The sequence below is a fragment of the Anguilla rostrata genome, chromosome 2 (genome assembly GCF_018555375.3).
Source record: "Anguilla rostrata isolate EN2019 chromosome 2, ASM1855537v3, whole genome shotgun sequence".
Classification (NCBI taxonomy): domain Eukaryota; kingdom Metazoa; phylum Chordata; class Actinopteri; order Anguilliformes; family Anguillidae; genus Anguilla; species Anguilla rostrata.
The window spans coordinates 28,331,673-28,348,633 of record NC_057934.1 but is presented as its reverse complement, the minus strand read 5'-3'; the positions used below and the strand labels follow the sequence as shown (position 1 = coordinate 28,348,633).

The 16,961-nt window shown below is 39.9% G+C and overlaps 1 protein-coding gene across 6 annotated transcripts in view; it reads right to left on the bottom strand.

Moving 5' to 3' along the window:
• Positions 1-1,263: 1,263 nt before the first annotated feature.
• The window catches only part of abcc10 (ATP-binding cassette, sub-family C (CFTR/MRP), member 10), a 36,017-nt gene continuing 20,319 nt past the window's right edge, over positions 1,264-16,961 (bottom strand). For 5 of the 6 annotated variants that reach the window (XM_064324437.1, XM_064324440.1, XM_064324438.1 and 2 more), the window contains 8 exons: positions 15,065-15,408; positions 13,891-14,060; positions 13,512-13,672; positions 10,297-10,550; positions 7,760-7,905; positions 7,342-7,439; positions 2,241-2,353; positions 1,264-1,854 (listed from right to left, as the gene is read on the bottom strand). In XM_064324437.1, the coding sequence (XP_064180507.1) occupies positions 1,719-1,854; positions 2,241-2,353; positions 7,342-7,439; positions 7,760-7,905; positions 10,297-10,550; positions 13,512-13,672; positions 13,891-14,060; positions 15,065-15,408 (1,422 nt within the window). In that variant the 3' untranslated portion in view covers positions 1,264-1,718. Of the gene's footprint in view, positions 1,855-2,240; positions 2,354-7,341; positions 7,440-7,759; positions 7,906-8,847; positions 8,955-10,296; positions 10,551-13,511; positions 13,673-13,890; positions 14,061-15,064; positions 15,409-16,961 lie in introns of those variants that run through there. The other variant, XR_010328601.1, reaches the window with a different exon arrangement.

Sequence of the window (16,961 nt, the reverse complement as noted above, 5' to 3'; positions counted from 1 at the left end):
ATTTCATATCAGAAGGACCAAGGTTTTGCTCAATGTTACCCTCAATGTACGCTCAATGTTGCTTTTTCTAGCTTTGCAGCTAGAAAAAGCAACAGCAATACATCTCAGTTTCATGTTTTTGTATGATTAGTCTGTAAGCTGGTTACAAGTCGGGGAAAAGTATTTTGAGACACTTTGAAAAAGTCCTTCAAATAAAGTAGATATTGTAAAGGTTTCAAATTAGTCAATGAGTCTGTATTGGCGAATCCAGCATCTGATTTTGCCAGAACTTAGCAAGCTGACTGCAAGTAGCGCTGAGCGATTAACCAATATTTTGGTGTTTTTTTAGTGTTTCAATAAATTGATTGAGGTTGGTTTATTTCAATTGTCTTAATTCGGAGGATAAACTGTTTTTCTCCAAGCCGGTGTAGTAGTTTTTTAAAGTTGTAGTTTTTAAAACGCAGCTAAGCAATAGTGGCCAAACAAATAGCCATGCTAGTGGCTAAGTGAGTTGCCAAACAAGTAGTTAAATGAAAGGCAGGACCATTAGCAAGTTCCTATGTCATTCTCTAAGTCATTAGCAACTAGCTCTGCAGTTAGCTTTGCAGCTAGGTCAAGAAGTAGCACAGCAAGTCACAAAACCAATTGCATGGCACATCGCAAGAAGCGGAGTAAGTAGCAAAGGCAATCGCATTGTGGGAAGTCCAAAATGAAGCAAAGCAAATCACAAAACCAACTGCACAGCACAACAACTGGTAGAATAAGTAGCAAAGCCAACCACATTGCACAATGCAAGTGGCTGTGTAGGTAGCAAAATCGATAGCAGCACACAATGCAAGTAGCAAAAGCAATCGCATTGTTAAATGCTTATGTAAAGGTTTTGGCCCTAACCACCCTCCATGAAGCAACGTACGTTGGACTTTGATGCAGTCTCAGCTGCCCAGCAATGGTGGACATCCAGACTGCGCAGACATAGATCACAGTTTAACCCCTGGTCATCAAGAGAGAGGGGAGATGGGGAAGAGAAGCTTGTGCTGGTGGGGAGCAAAGATGAGCTAGAGTACTGATCACCACCCCCCCCACCCCACCCCCCCCACACACACACATGCCCACACAAGCACACAAGAAACACACACACACACAAGTGCATTCACACTCACATGTACACACAAACACAAAAATGCATGCGCACACACACAAACAAAAACTCACACAAACACACACACACATTGTGTTGCAATTGTTATTAAACTTCTTATGCTGATAAATCATAACTCTGTCGGCTTTATTTTTTAATAGACTTTTATTTTCAGTTTCGGACAAGTAAAAAATTCTATTCACAATAGTGTCTTCCAGGGAACACAGGGTTTCAGTCACCCAGGATGACAGTGTCTCATTGCTCACTAGTCACCCCAAATGGTTGATTGGGTGCTCATAAGTCCTGCACAGTTGTCATCCTCGTATCTGTGTGGAGTCTGTGTTTGTGTATTTATGTAAAATTACACACATTGCTACAAGACTGACTAACTGACTGACTGACTGACTGAATGACTGACTGAGGAGGCAGGGGCAGCGCCATTTTTGTCTGTCAGACATGATATCTAGTAGTAGAAATTAAATGGTAACAGCAGTTTCTTCAGAGTTTGGCAAGAAACAGGCCAAGCCAGAAGCAAGAAGCCAGGTACTGTTAGTTCCTTCAACTTTCCATTTCTCCCTGATCTTATTCTGCTAGTCTATCCTCACTCTGGCTGTCCATACACAAGCTTTTTGAAAAGAGAGTCATCTCTTTGGCACAGAACAGCAGGACTGTCAAACTCCACTGCTTTCCCTGCATGCATCACCAGCACTTTATTAGAATCCATAATAGTGTTGATTCTGTAAAGCAGGAGTCAAAAGGATACATTTTGAATGGCACAAATACAATACAAACCTTTCCTGACTTTTTTTTTTTTTTTTTTTTTTTAATCCAAGCAGCATATGTACCATATGTAAATACAAACAACATGGGTGATTATAAAGTCATTGCTTTAAATCTCTTTTAATTAAAGCTGTTACAAGATCAAATATTTAATTTGAGATGGGGTACAGAGAACTTACATTTAGTTTAATGTACACAATGTATGACAAATGTTGTCAAATCATTTTGTTTTTTGACAAATGTTTTTTAATTGCAAGCTTGTTATCCATACGTGTATAGCACTACTTTAGACATTGGGTCCTTATAAAATCAGCACAAGGAATATGATCCATGAGATGCTCACCTGTGGGCAATGGTAAGGACAGTCTTGTCTCTGAATTTCTCCTGTATAGTCTGTTGTAGCAGCTTGTCTGTCTCCTGGTCAACACTGGCTGTAGCTTCATCAATGCAAAGTATCTTGGCAAAGACAAAGACAGTTGCGGCTATGTTAGATATTGGAATTCAATAGTTTGCCTTTGTGTACATAAATAGGTAGAAGAAAGGCCCCCTGAAACCAACACAGTCATGTTCACCTCAATTGTTCAGGCTCATTATGTAAATTAGTAAGAGATAATGACTGAAGGGCTGCGTAGTAAATTTCCCTCCGCAATCGAACTGCATAATGCACAGCACCTAGATCATTATCCTTATCATACCAACAAACAGCCAATAATTATAATCAAAACATTTGTTTTTAAATATGAGATTCTACTGCAATGGAAACATTACTTAATTATTCCACAAATATTCAAATATGTGTCCTGTATGAGTTCAATATGGAACACCTATGGAACAAAAATAAGGTTCAAAAGAATTTGAATTTAAGAACACAATTTGAATTTGATAATACATTCAATTTATCTGATTTTTAAACAGTGAAATTAATATATTAGATTTTTTTTAAATGTGAATTCAATACATTTGAATTTATTCACTTGAAATTTATAGCTTTGAATGCAGATCAAGAATTTAGCTTCCCAAAATTCTAATCCTAAAAAACAAGGTTCCCAAAAATTCAGGTTACATTTTTCCAATACCTCAAATTCAATTGTTAAAAATTCAGTTTGTAGAAATTCAGTTTCCAAACATGCCCACAGCATCCGGGTTACTCATGAAAAGGAATGGAATTGTTCATACAACTTCGTCAATCTCTAGGAAAAGGATGAATGAATGAAGATTACATTCCAGTTGATAACCCCAACGAGACCTGAGGCCACATCCGGCAGTCCTGCACAGCAACAGCGAAGCATAGGCTAAAATGGTAAGTGCAGCTAGTTGTATTATCTGTCCATGGTGTTATGCACTTTTGTAACTAGTTCATAGACCGTATAAAAATATGGACAAAGTGCTTCATGACGTCACCCACTGATTTGCTATGGTTAGTGCTTACTGGCGCATGAAGCCCAAACAAGGGCGCAGCCACATTGCCCGTTGCAACCAACGCAAGCACAGTGGAGCGAAAGACGAGTCCGCGACTACAGGAAAATCCACCCCGACTACCTTACATGGTAATTAGACACTCCCACGTCTGGACAACAAGCGTGGCCTTGCAACCACAGAATCGGACTGTCATAATATTTCAAAAAAGTTAATGTGCAAGATACGTTTAGTGTTACGATATTTACATAGAAAAATAGATTAAATAGATCACTAGCTAACTGGCTAGCTAGTTATATAGACAGATAGATAAATAGCGGTTATTACAGTTGAACCAGCACACAACATTTTTAAACCTTGGACTTTTAAATGGTGAGATCGTGTGTAGCTAGCTAATCGGAATAAAACGACACAGCATCACACCTGCCGCTGAAGCACTCTGCCTGGTTGCGAGGATGGGGAAATCCTTATATGGTCATACGGTAGTAGGACAAGCCACATTGCATGCACTGAAATTAACCCAGATTTTGGAATTTTGGCGGAATTATTTTTAAAAATGAGACCCAGGGGAGACATTACAAGGGATGGGATTAACTAGTTAAACCATCATTTCTTGTGTAAAAAATGTATTGACTTTATATTTCCATTAATTGGCCTCTTTTCAGGCTTTCCCCATTGACTTAACATTGGGTGGGCGGGGTTTCAAGTTCTTTTTGCAACCAGGCGTTGCAGTTCATGCAGTAGCCACTGGGGTAAAAGGCTTCACTCATAGAGGAGAGTTGTTGCCCCTTGAACTAGTCAGACAATGTGGAGGGGTGGTGTGGTTAGGGTGCCATCTGCGGGCAGAGAGGGAACGGTTTTGCTGGCGCTGCAACCCAGGTGTGGGTGATGACAATTAATTGCTAATTGTTTATATGCTCTCCCTGCAGTGAGACCGGGGCGCTGGAATGAGAGACACACGTGGGAGCGACGCAGCGTGCGAATTCACCTTCCTTATCGTGAGTGTTTTGTTTTGGTTTGTGTATGTACGGAGTTAAAGCGCAATAAAACCTGTGTGTCTGAGAAGGGAGAAATGTGTGGTTTGTGGGAAGAAGGACAGCAAACGTGTTACAGACAAGTTTTATTGTTATCAGTCAATTGCTAGAATGATATACGTGTAAATTATGTGAGTAAGCCAGTAAATACCGTTTTTAATAGCAAGTCAGCTAGCCACCTCTCCAGACACACGTTCTGCAGACCGTTAGCTCACCACTAGCTAGCTAGTTCTGCTATGCTTCTAATTCGGAGCGGGTTGCAACTGAACCAGCGCAGCTGGAGCCCTTTAATGAAGGCGTCCAACGTGAGCAAGCAGTTTACTGTTTTTATATTACCAAACGCTTTTATAGAGCGCACACACACATCACATTTTGTGGACATCAATCAATCAAAATGTATTTATATAGCCCATTTCACAAACAATTGTCACAATACCCTTCACAGACAACCCTGGCCTAAACCCCCACAGGAGCAAGTCTAAAGCAACAGTGGCAAGGAAAAACTCCCTGTGGCAGATGGGAAGGAACCAGGCCCAAGGGGGAAACCCATCCTCCTCTGGTCGGCTCAAGGTGTAGATTGGTAACCAATATGGTCAGTCAGACAATGTTTAATTCAAGTCAAATCCATACGGGAGATTGTGATGGACTCTTGCTGTCACTGCATGGGCTTGTCAAACTGCCTGCCCTTGTCCTTTGGCGGGACAGCAGTAGTATTTTTCAGTCAAGGATTGCAAAATACTAATTCAATGCAAATATTGATTGGCTACAAGTAGAATCAACTTTATCCACATTCTACCCCTTTTCCTGTGTAACCCATGATCTCGTTTTGAAACAGAATTTTCTAAACTGAATTTGAGGCATTGTAAAAATGGAACCAGTATTTTTGAGAGCCTGGGTTTTTAGGATTAGAATTTTTGGAAGCTAAATTTTTTCGAAACTATAAATTTTGAAGTGAATAAATTCTCATGTATTGAATTCAGTTTAAAAATCTGAAAATTCAAATCAGTTAAATTTAATGTGTTCTTAAATTAAAATCGTTTTCTTATTCTAATCTTTTTGAACCTTATTTTCTTCCATAAATGCCGCTTTTACTTTCCAATCACAGGATGATTCCATAATTTACAGAACGGTTGGCAGTGCTAAATCCAGCTATAGGTTAGCTAGACTAGCCACTCTCTGTAGTCATTAATGAACAACAGCTGACTATGATTGAGTTGGCAGAGGCTGGACACACCCCTTAACACTGCTGCAAGTATGATAGGCTATTGTAAAAGTTGGCTTGCTGGCAATTTACGAAAAAAATTATCATTGTCCACGTTTGTTTTCGAGTGACACCATTAATGCACATTAATTTAGAACCGTGATTTAGCTTTTGCCGGCGCTGCTTCATAGCTGGGTGCATATGGAAAAATAATGCACACTTCCCAGCCAAATCATTATATAAACTACTATCTGAAGCAAACGCGTTTTAAACGTACAAAAATGCAGAGTTACTCGCACATACAAAGCATGTCTGCCGTCTTCCATGAGGCTATTTTTTTCCTATTTGACATTTTTATGCGACAGAAAGTCCGAATGGCCACATTGTCTACCGATGGTAAGATGAAAAAACACAGGGCCAAGTGACTTTAAATAATTTAGGCAACATTGGGTAGCACTGCTTTGAAATACAATTTGTTTAATTTGTGTGGGCTAAGATAGCTAATATTGTTTGTAAGTTGGCCTCATTTTGATATCAATACTTCAAATGGCAGGCCTAGATTTTGCAAGTTAGAAATAATGACTTGCATACAGGGTGTGAGTAACTTGGCATTTTGTATGCTGAAAACGTGTTTTTCTTCAGATATCATCTTTTTGTACTATGTTTTTATGAGTAAGTGATAATAGTAATGGATAGAAATGCATGCTATGAGAGACATGCATACACAAATACATGCAAACACATATACATGCTAGCTGAAAGAAACACATGGATGGCATGAATTCAGTTATTTCCCTTTACCATGAATAAAAATAAACGAAAGTGTTTGTCATGTTTTTAAATTGAAGTGTTTCTAATTTATTGTGTACACGACAGAACTACTAACGGTATGTATAGAGGATCTATAGGGCAAGCTAACATTAATTTATAAATGTGGCATTGCAGGGTAGCTACAGTAGCCCAGTTAAAAAGTACTTAACTGCAGAATTTTGGCCATTCTCACTTTAAGAAAATCGACATACCTGCCGTGAAGAAGTCATTATCTTGAGCCGGTTTCCATACGACCAGTAAATCACAACATAGTATTGGTGCTTTATTTCTGAGCTATCTGTATTAATTCGGTCTGCTGACTCATTAGCACGGTAAGTAATGTTCAGTCAAAATGCTGAAAGTGAAACGGTCTAAGGTGTGGGTGTATTGTACTTGGATTTCATAAATACAAATGAAATGCATAAATTCAAATGTATTGAAAATGGAAATGGCAAAAAAAAAAAGTCAATCACTGGTTGTACATATGTTTCGGTAAACAAGCATTACTCATAAATAGAAAAGTACATGCGTATTCAACTTCCTTCAGAAATGTCCAATTCTAGGAGGCTCAGGCTGTTAAGGCAGCATTCTAGTGTATGGATAGGCCCCACAATATGTTCTAAAATCCAACTGTGGCTGACAGACAATAATTGGCAGTAGTGACCAGTGCCCAGGGAGGGATTAAGTTGGCTGGGATATTAGCCAATTAGGCACCCACAGTCTGCTGAAGCTCCACACATGTCTCTGACACATGTCTGTGCAAGATCAAATTGTGTCCTGGAGGCTGCAGCAATGATTAGGCTAGTGAATACAGCTGACCATTCAAAATTGGGGGGCAAAAAGCAATTCTTCAAATGAGCTTTGAAACAGGATAGGTCCTGTTTATTGTGCAATGCCTGTTTTACCAAAAAAAATCCTATTTTAGAGGGATTAAATAAAAGTAGATTATGGTACATTAGGGATATTTTTGGCTGCTACAGTACCTTAGCCTGTGTCAGTAGGGCCCGTGCCAGGCACAGCAACTGCCTCTGCCCCAAGGAGAGAGACTTCCCTTTTTCTCCCACTTCTGCACACAGCCCTCCTTTTGCATTACAGACAATAAAATATAAACATTACATGGATTTATAGTTATACACTTTAATTCTGAAATATATGGACATATTCCAAGCACAGGATAAAGGAAACCAAAAATGTGCATGGGTAGTACCATGTAAAATCAATCCTAATTTTATTTTGTACTTCTCCTATAGTACTTCTTTATGAAGCTACGTTATGTTGTGTGGTCTCAATAATTTTTCAGATAACATATCAAACCCTTTTCTATGTGCTCAGGTGTCTGTCTAGCACCTATCTGGCTGTACAGTAATTTTTTGTCCTTCGCTGCCACACCCCCTCTCTCACCCATCCTGTCTATGGTCTGGCAGAGATGGCATTGCTCCAGCACATCCAGCAGGTCAGAGTCCTGGTGACATCCACAGGGATCTAGGTTCTCTCGTACTGTCCCACTGAACAGGAAGGGGTCCTGAGGTATAATGGCCAACTTTGACCTGCAAGGGAAGTCACAAATGGGAAACAAATATAAAAAAACACTCCACATTTCCACTGAACGCTGATGTTGATTTATTAAGTCTTTTTGTATTTGTAGCCGATTTAAGATCCATCTAATCATCTGGTTTTTAAAACCCCTGCATATTTAAGCTTACCTCTTTAGTCAATCCTATAGTTAGCCATTCCTACAGTCCTATAATCCGGCTAAATGGTGAAGTATAATCATGGAGTCTATGAAATTAAACGCGGATATCTGAGCTCAGTAGGGAGCTTAGCGTTAAGTGTCAAACTCGCATCAACGGAGCGGAGCCTTAACCTTATCTTCTCTGTTTCTCTTTCCATGGGGCTCCCGCCCCTTATAGAGGGTATACATTGACGTCACTTTCCCACTGGACTACGCCCCATCAGTCGGACTGAGTGGCAAAACATGCTGCCACATGGCTGCCTTTAGTATAGGAAACTGCAAAACCGGGAGTAAAACAAACGCTTAAATTAAAGGCAGTTGGACTCGACAGTGATCCTTACAACTTACCAAAGAACCAGTGGTCTATGGACATTCAACAAGAAATCGGAGCTATCTTTTTACAGACTGCCGAAAGCTAAAGAAAAGAGAAGCAGATGGATCGCTGCAATTCGCAGAAACAACTGGAATCCAGGCACCGAAACGTGGATTTGCGGTTGTTATTTTGTGTCAGGTATGTTGTATTTTTGGGTAAAAGCATACCTTAATTTATATGCTTGGCTAGCTAACACTATCTAACCATATTCCCTTTGTTTGTAGAACACAAGGCTCATCATCATAGATGTTTTTTAATAAATGCTGACAAAAACTTTACAGTTACGCAGAATATAAATGAAAGATGCTAAATATTTAATTGATGAGTAGTCAATACACTAGCTACCTAACTTAAGGTATGATTTTACCCAAAAATCCAACATACCTGACACAAAATGACAACGGCAAATCCACATTTTGGTGCCTGGATTCCAATTGTTTCTGCGAATTGCAGCGATCCATTTGCTTCTCTTTTCTTTAGCTTTCAGCAGTCTGTAAAAAGACAGCTCCGATTTATTGTTGAATCTATTTGTACAGTCAATCGCACAACAGCTCTTTCCCATTTTATATGTGTTTTTTGTGTTTTCGCGGCATTCAAGCTGAACGCTAACGCTGCCACTCAGTAGTCTTTCTGCCACTCAGTGGGTGTAACCACAGGACTTCCACTTACTGTGACGTCATGTGCATACCCTCTATAATGGGTAAGGAACTGGTGTGGTAACCTGAAGATCATAAGTTTGATTCTCAGATAGGACACTGCCGTTGTACCCTTGAGCAAGGTACTTAACTTGCATTGCTTCAGTCCATCTCCAGCTGTATAAATGGATGCAAAGTAAATGCCATGTAGAATGTTGTTTAAATTGCTCTGGATAAGGGCGTCTGCTAAATGCCTGTAATGTTAAGTAATGTAATGTAATGCTAGTTAGCTCAGGCTCAAGTGTCAAGCTGGCCCTTACGGAGCTGACACATTAGGTAGCTCAGCTTAAGTGTCAAGCTCACTTTACGAAGCAGACACGCTAGTTAGCTTAGCCTCAAGTGTCAAGTGTCAAGCTGGCCCTACGGAGTGGACACACTAGGCAGCTTAGCATCAAGTGTCAAGCAGCCTTAACCTTATCTTCTCTGTTTCTCTTTTCTTGAGGTGTTTGTCAGCATTGAGTTTACCAGAGCTGTCCCAGTGAGTACAAAAAGCCATTATAAGGATGAGAAATATGAAAAAAACAGTCAGAGACATAAGCCAAACCTTGGGATTTTATTGTCAAAACTCTGGTCTTTATGCTAAAAAATGGCAATGGCACGGACTCCAAAGGCAATCAAAAGCACAGAATCAAGACTAGATACTGAAAACTCTCTCATATGAGCACTAAAGAAGTCAGTTCTACATGGTGAAGCCAAAATGTATAAAAATAGCCTTTAATAAAAACTGTGAATCTGCACTTTAACCACATATGAATTGTTTGACTGCAAATATAAAATTGTGGATTACATAGCCAAATTAAGAAAAAATATGTCTCTGTTCCAAACGTTATGGAGGCACAGTATCTATAAATGTCAGTTTGCTTAAAACCAATGGGAAATTGGTCCAAATCAGAAATAATCATGAACTGTGTTTTTTAAAATGGGAATTTCTGAAAGCTTCAGTGAGCTCTGCATTATCTATAGAACATGGAATCAAAAAAACTTGGAGGGGAAATCAATTTGAAAATACTGTCAAGCCAATAAATTCAGAATCAACATCAATGGCCACAAATAAAGTTTGATTACAATTACAAGGTCAAACAGCATAGACGGACGCTTGGACCACTGCCCTAAAAGGTCCTCCACCAGGCCTCCTCACCTCAGGGATGCCAAACCGATCTGGGTGATGTCCACCTGGTCTACGAGGATGTGCCCACCACTCAGTTCCACCATGCGAAAGAGGGCCAGGAACAGGCTGGACTTCCCAGAGCCTGTGCGCCCCACTATGCCCACCTTCTCCCCAGGGCGGATCAGTATGCTCACCCCATCCAGTGCATTTGGCAGACCTGGCCGATAAGTGAGCACTGCCCCTCGAAACTCTATTTGCGCCTGCTCTGGCCATGAGTGGGATACCTTGAAGAGAGCAGACAAAAATATCAGACAGGAATGAAAACAAAGAGTATAATTGTACACTCTTTACACTACCTTACAGGGACTTAGCAGACGCTCTTATCCAGAGCGACTTACACAACTTTCTTACATAGCATTTACATTGCATCCATTTATACAGCTGGATATATAGTGAAGCAATGTAGGTTAAGTACTTGGTCAAGGGTACAACAGCAGTGTCCTACTTGGGAACCTATGACCTTCAGATTACAAGACCAACCCCTTACCCATTATACTCCACTGCCACCCAGAGTTTATTTTAAAGATTTTAATCTTTAAATAATTACCTTTAAAAAATGTAAACAATTAAACCTGTAATACTACAATGCCTTGCAGATAGCTTTATTAGTGCTGTTGCAATCAATGTATAACCATCATGCATAAGGTAAAATTTCCATCACCATGGTGGTGGTTTTTTTTTTTTTTTTCAACATTTAGATAATTTTTGCAGTTTTGTTTTATGCAAATGTTGCCTATAAAATGTAGTGTGTGTATCTCGAATTACAAAATTACGAACAACAGTACTCTGCATCCATCTTTGCATCTTCTCCAAAAAGGCCACATACACCTCTACCCCTTCCAGACAGCATTTTGAACTGAGCCAACAGGGCAGAGCTAGTAGACGTGAAATATTTTTAATTTTCTAAATCCAGTGCTTTTAGCCAGTTAACATTCTCGTTTGACGTCCTGCACTCTGAATACCAAACACAAGTGCATCAACAGTTAAAACCCCTGATTTATCCAACCTGTAAAATAAATTTAGTCTATTTAATTTGCTAATTGTTATCAAAGATATCAATAATTAATTAAATCACCAAATTTGTTGATAGGCAGGGCAATCTGTTGGATCAACCTTCATCAAGTATACAACTCAAAATAAGTTTAAAATTAAGACATTTAAATTACGCCAAATATCCATATGTAATCTAAAGATGAAGTTCAACAACCTTAAAAAATAACAATGTTAAAGACCTATAATGTGGGGCGCTGGGGTGCCGCACCCCTAAATGAGGAATAATTCTAAAATAAAAATTGTTTACTCGTACAATGCGCCTGGTAGTCTGTCAGCGCCTGCCAGCATTCATTAAAAATTGGTTCCAAAATCAAATTGTATTTGGTTAATTTCTGTGTGATTATAGCCTACTTCCTGGGTGAAGGGCTTTTGGCAAGCAGGTGACCTGAGGCTGCTCTCTAAATGGTTGCTTCAGATTTTCCACGGGGCGCAGCTCTCTGTGCCCCAGACACTCCTACTTTTATTGGCAGCGAATCGTTATTGTTTTTATGTTTTTTGATCTAATGTGATTGGACAATTCTCAACGCTATCTTTCATGTTCACGCCTGCCATTAATATAACTACAGATGCGCGACTGTCACTCCTGCTCCTTAGGTAGCTGACCGTTACTTTCAGGAGATGGCAACTTCAAGTAGAACCGCGGAAATCAATGAAAATTTGGTTATTTCCTTTCAAAAACGCCCATTCACAAGGCGTTCACTGGAAAAAAAAAAGAAGATAAAGGAGCTTGGACCGGACCGACCCATTTTACAAATTCAGCAGCAGGCAAGTGATCGAGGACAAGCATACACCCGGAACGGGCTCTTGTTATGACAAACGGAGTTGGCTAGCTGGATGTGGTGTAAGTAATGCCTTTTATTGCTTTCCGTGTTGGCACCGAAGCGTTGTGGACAACGACGGGGGTACAAGACCTATAACATCTTTCTGAAAAATGCAAACGGCACGAAAGTAGCTGCAGCCGTCTAGACAATAGTACGAGACTAAATTTTTTTGGCAGGTTTAGCACTGCTGAACAGCTAGATGAAGGCTACAGGATTGGCATTAGAAGGCACAACGAAGAGATGACAAAATCGACACATCCTGTCCAGAATAATAGACTGTGTTAAATTTTGTGGAGCCTTGTGGAGTTGGCTTTGCGTGGCCACGATGAGAGTGGGTTGGTGAATTTTGTTGCCTCCTTTAAACATCAGCATTCACATTCACATTTTGTCCAGCAGATGGCAGCTGAAGGCTCTATAAATGACATTGGAGTTAGCTAATATTTTCCTACTTTTTATGACTTCATAGAATGTAACAGTGGCAGTAAAAATGACTTTAGTAGTTCCATATTTAGAAATTGAGCTGTTGCCTGTTGGTAACTTTAGGTGATGTAGGTGAAATGGGCATTTTGCCATCTCTACATATTATTTTATATTATTAAGGAGGGCAAAATATGTTCAAGTAGTGCTACTGGCCAGTGTTTAGGCAAAATTAGTGTGTTGTGTTGTTTTTAGATTTATTTATTTATTTATGTTATTTGCTGAGCTATGAAGTGCTGCTTCAGTTTGTTTGTTCCCCCCCCTCCTTCCCCAATTTTTATCACCAGCCGCCACTATTATCTAGGGAGTCATTTTATAGCTGTGAACAGTATAATGGGAATTTTGTCTAATAAAAATGCTGTTGTCATTATTTTTTAGTTGGACAAACCAGTATGGCATCTTAATAGCATGAGGTATGCCAGCATGAGGTTTGCTAGGCCACCTCTGTTGAACACATTTATGCCTCAAATGGATACCCCCAGTTCCTGCTCTGTGTGTCTTAACTCTAGGACACCCTGGCCAAGCCCTCTGAAGTTTCCTAGGGCCCAGAACAGGCCAAATGATTAATTAGATGTCCCACATGAGATTTGTTAAAAAGTAACAGCAGAACAACCAGCTGGATGCTAGCAAGCTGACAATTTAGTTAGCAGCCTAAGGTATACAGAACCATGTACAATTGGAACAAACTTCACTGGAATCTTACTAGAAAATACTGCACTTATAGTTCACAGCAAAGATCACATTCTATTTTTGACCCTTGTATAAAACAACACTTCATGTTTGCAAACAGAATAGAACTTCTAAGGCCACTGTGCTGTCAAAAGCATTCCTCACCTCAAGGGTACCAAGCTGTGGTTCAACTGGAATGTCAGTAGAGTACTCTTCAGTCCGCTCTACGCTCACCATCTGTGTTTCCGTCTGTGTGAAGCTGAAGATGAACCCTGACAGTAGGTTGGTGACTGACAGGGCATAGGATAGCAAGAGACCAACCAAGCCTGTGGGAGAAAAATCAATCCTACATACTCGTAGATGCATGTGTCTCTCAATTTCTTCACAAACATAAACACTTCTAGGTGACAACCCTGCACTTAAATGATTTTTAACAAATTCTTGCCGTTTGTGTCTAGAAGATTTTTTGATCCAAATCCTTTCTTAGCCAAGTATTCCCCAAAGAACACACGCCAAGCGCCCATTTCTCAGCACTGATACTCACCTGGATTGACGGATCTGGTTTGGTGCTGAATAACAGCAATCACACTGATTCCGGTCACCACGGCGACACCAATCATTTGCAGCCGGATGTCCAGCCACTGCATGGCTGCATTGCTAGCAAACAGACAACGCTGATTCCTCTCTAAGCGATTCTCGTTTTCCTCCTCAAACCTAGAGCATGTAAAATTCATTTTCAGATATCTATAGCCTTTAACTTATACCAGATGTTATCAATGCCTTCAACAGAGTAGCAGTGGGGACCACTTTCTTTTCTGAAAGATAGTATGCCATGGTAAGGTTTTGGTGGGTCATGTTGGAAAGTTATGATGTGCAACTAAGTGGCAGTAACTCAAACTCAATCACAGGATTTCATTCCTTGTGTAAAGAAATATATGTATGAAGTTCCCAGTAAAAGCTATATATATGTAAAAAAGTTAACAACCACTTACATATGGTCCTATGTACTTTGTATCAATGTAGGGGAGCAATAAGTGCATCCCCAAACATCAGGTTTATGAAATTAAAATACAAATCATTATGAAAGGCAGGAAGCATAAATATTAGATGAGAATAAAAAAGCAATGTCAAACATAAATTAAAATGCACTAAATTCAAATGCACCCGATTTTCAAATGCCATTCACTCATCATGCACTCACACACTTAAACCTATGGGCGATTTGCAGTCAACTGCAAACTCCACACAGAAAGGCCCAGGCTGGATTTGAACCCATGGCCTTTTTGCCCAAAATACAACATTTTTTAAATTTATTTTTTTACTTTTCTCTCCTAAACTTTTCAGGTGACCCCATCCTCAAATGTAAGTTGCTCTGGATAATCATCTGCAAAATGCCTGTAATGAAATGCAAGTTACAGTGCAAACAGCGATGTGCACCTCTTCTGGACTGGTGCATCGTAGCCCAGCCATTTCACGATGGCTAAAGTAAAATAATATTTTAAAATAAAAGAAAAAATATTTGATTTGATTGACAGTTCTAGGTTATAATGGCTTTGCTATATAAATAAACAAACGAATGTACTGATGAAGACCAATTCATAATGTTCCTCCTTTAGTCAGTAGGGAGAAATGAATCATTTGCAAACCATACAACACTAGTTACAAGGCTATTTCTAGTGACTATCTCCCCTTTCCATCCATATGAATCAGTTTCTGACCTGGTGGTGTTGCCACTGGCTCGGATCGTGCTGATTCCAGTCAAAGTCTCAGAGAAGTGCGTGTATATGGGCGAGAGGGTCAGGCTGTAAAAGCGTTTGAGCTCGCGGGAGGTGTGGCGGTAGAAGTGCTGTATGTGGTAGTACAGGCCGCCCAGTGGCAGCAGCAGCAACAGGATCCAGGGTAGGCCCCAGCTAATCACTACCAGCATGCCTAGCAGACTGAAGATGTTAGCTAGAAGGATATTGAGGATAAAGGGCAATGTGTCATCTATGCTGTACAGGTCAGAAGAGAAACGGCTCACAATGCGGCCAAATGGGGTGGTGTCAAAGAAGCTGACAGTGGCCTGCAAGGAGAAAGAACAAAATGACAGATTTTCATTATTTTTGCACGAGATTTTTAAATAGAGGTTCACTGATTTATTAAAATTAGACAATATGATGTACGCTAAATCATGTGCTACCAAAGAAAAACTGTACGTGCAATTAACAATCCAGTAAAAGATACACAATATGGCAAACAAAATGAACCCATCCATTCACAACAACTCATGAAATGCATGCAGACAACGAGCAAGATTATCAGTTGCTCTTTACTGGAAAAATTGGCTTCTGTTGGCAATTATCTAAAAGACCTGTCATTGCACCTGGCATTTGAAGAAAAATAATCTTACAGTGGCTTGCAAAAGTATCGAAAGTATTCAGAGGAGCTTCCAAAACAACTTGGAGATTAAGTCAGATCAGGAGAAGGATATTTTAAAAAGCTCACAGAAGTGAGTTTTTAAAAAGTCACTGAATACCCCTTTGAGCACGGTTAAATCAATCAAGTTTCTGTGATGTAGTATTTTAAAGTAAAACCAGGCGCAACCAACACATTTTGCTCCTTATGTCTGCGTTCTTTTATGAACTGTATGGCATTTTAGGCAATGCATTTCTTTTTTGCTATTGCTTTTTCCCCAAGTCTGGAATGCCCAAATGCTCATTGGTATTGGTTCCTCAGTATTAAATTCCATAGAGCGGAGAAAAAAAATGTGCTCTCCAAGGCACAAAAAAATATGAATTGCCACTACTTATCACACCGCAGCATGTACACCAGGCTCGTACAGAGATGAGTCTGAGGAAGACACTTTGCACAATTCATGTGCAGCTCAACAGACAGACTTCCAGGCAAACAGTCAACCACCAAGGTTGCCAAAGAATGACAAGATGTGGATCCCTGCCAACCACCCGAATCCTGGGCAATGCTACAGCTATATCTCTTTTTACCCACCATTTCTGCCCATTTTGGAAGGCCCAGGCATATTTTATTAGTGTACTACCTTCTGCTATCATTCTGCTTCCAGGTAATCAAATCAAATGAGTTGTTGTGTCATCTTTATTTCTTTCTCTCAGTGCTCCCACCTCTAAGGAGGTTAGAGTTGTGTAGGTTACTTTTGTCCTGATGTCATGTAGACTAGCCTAATGTTAATGGTGCTTCCTAGTCAAGGATGTCAGGTGCCTCTTACATTCTCCTGTTGAGTCAAAATCCCGTATTTGAAACTGTTTCCACAGATATAAATTTAGCAATAATGCCGATTAACCTTTTTATTTTAGTTTAGATACATAGATAGACTACAACTCATTTTATTTACAATCCTCTTGGAAGGTAATAATTTCTAAACTAAAGCTTGACGGACTCCGTGGTGGTTAGCAACAATTGCTATGCACAGTATGCGCTCTGATTAGTGATTCAGCCAGCCAATCAAAAGGCCAACAAAGGGTCAATTGACCAGTGGCAGCTGCTCGTGCACAAAAATTGTATAAGACTACCAGCCACAGTGGGCAATGGTATGGCTGACATGAAATCCTGGACCGTGGGGCCCATCTATGCACTAGAATAAGAATGGGATCTTAAACAGAT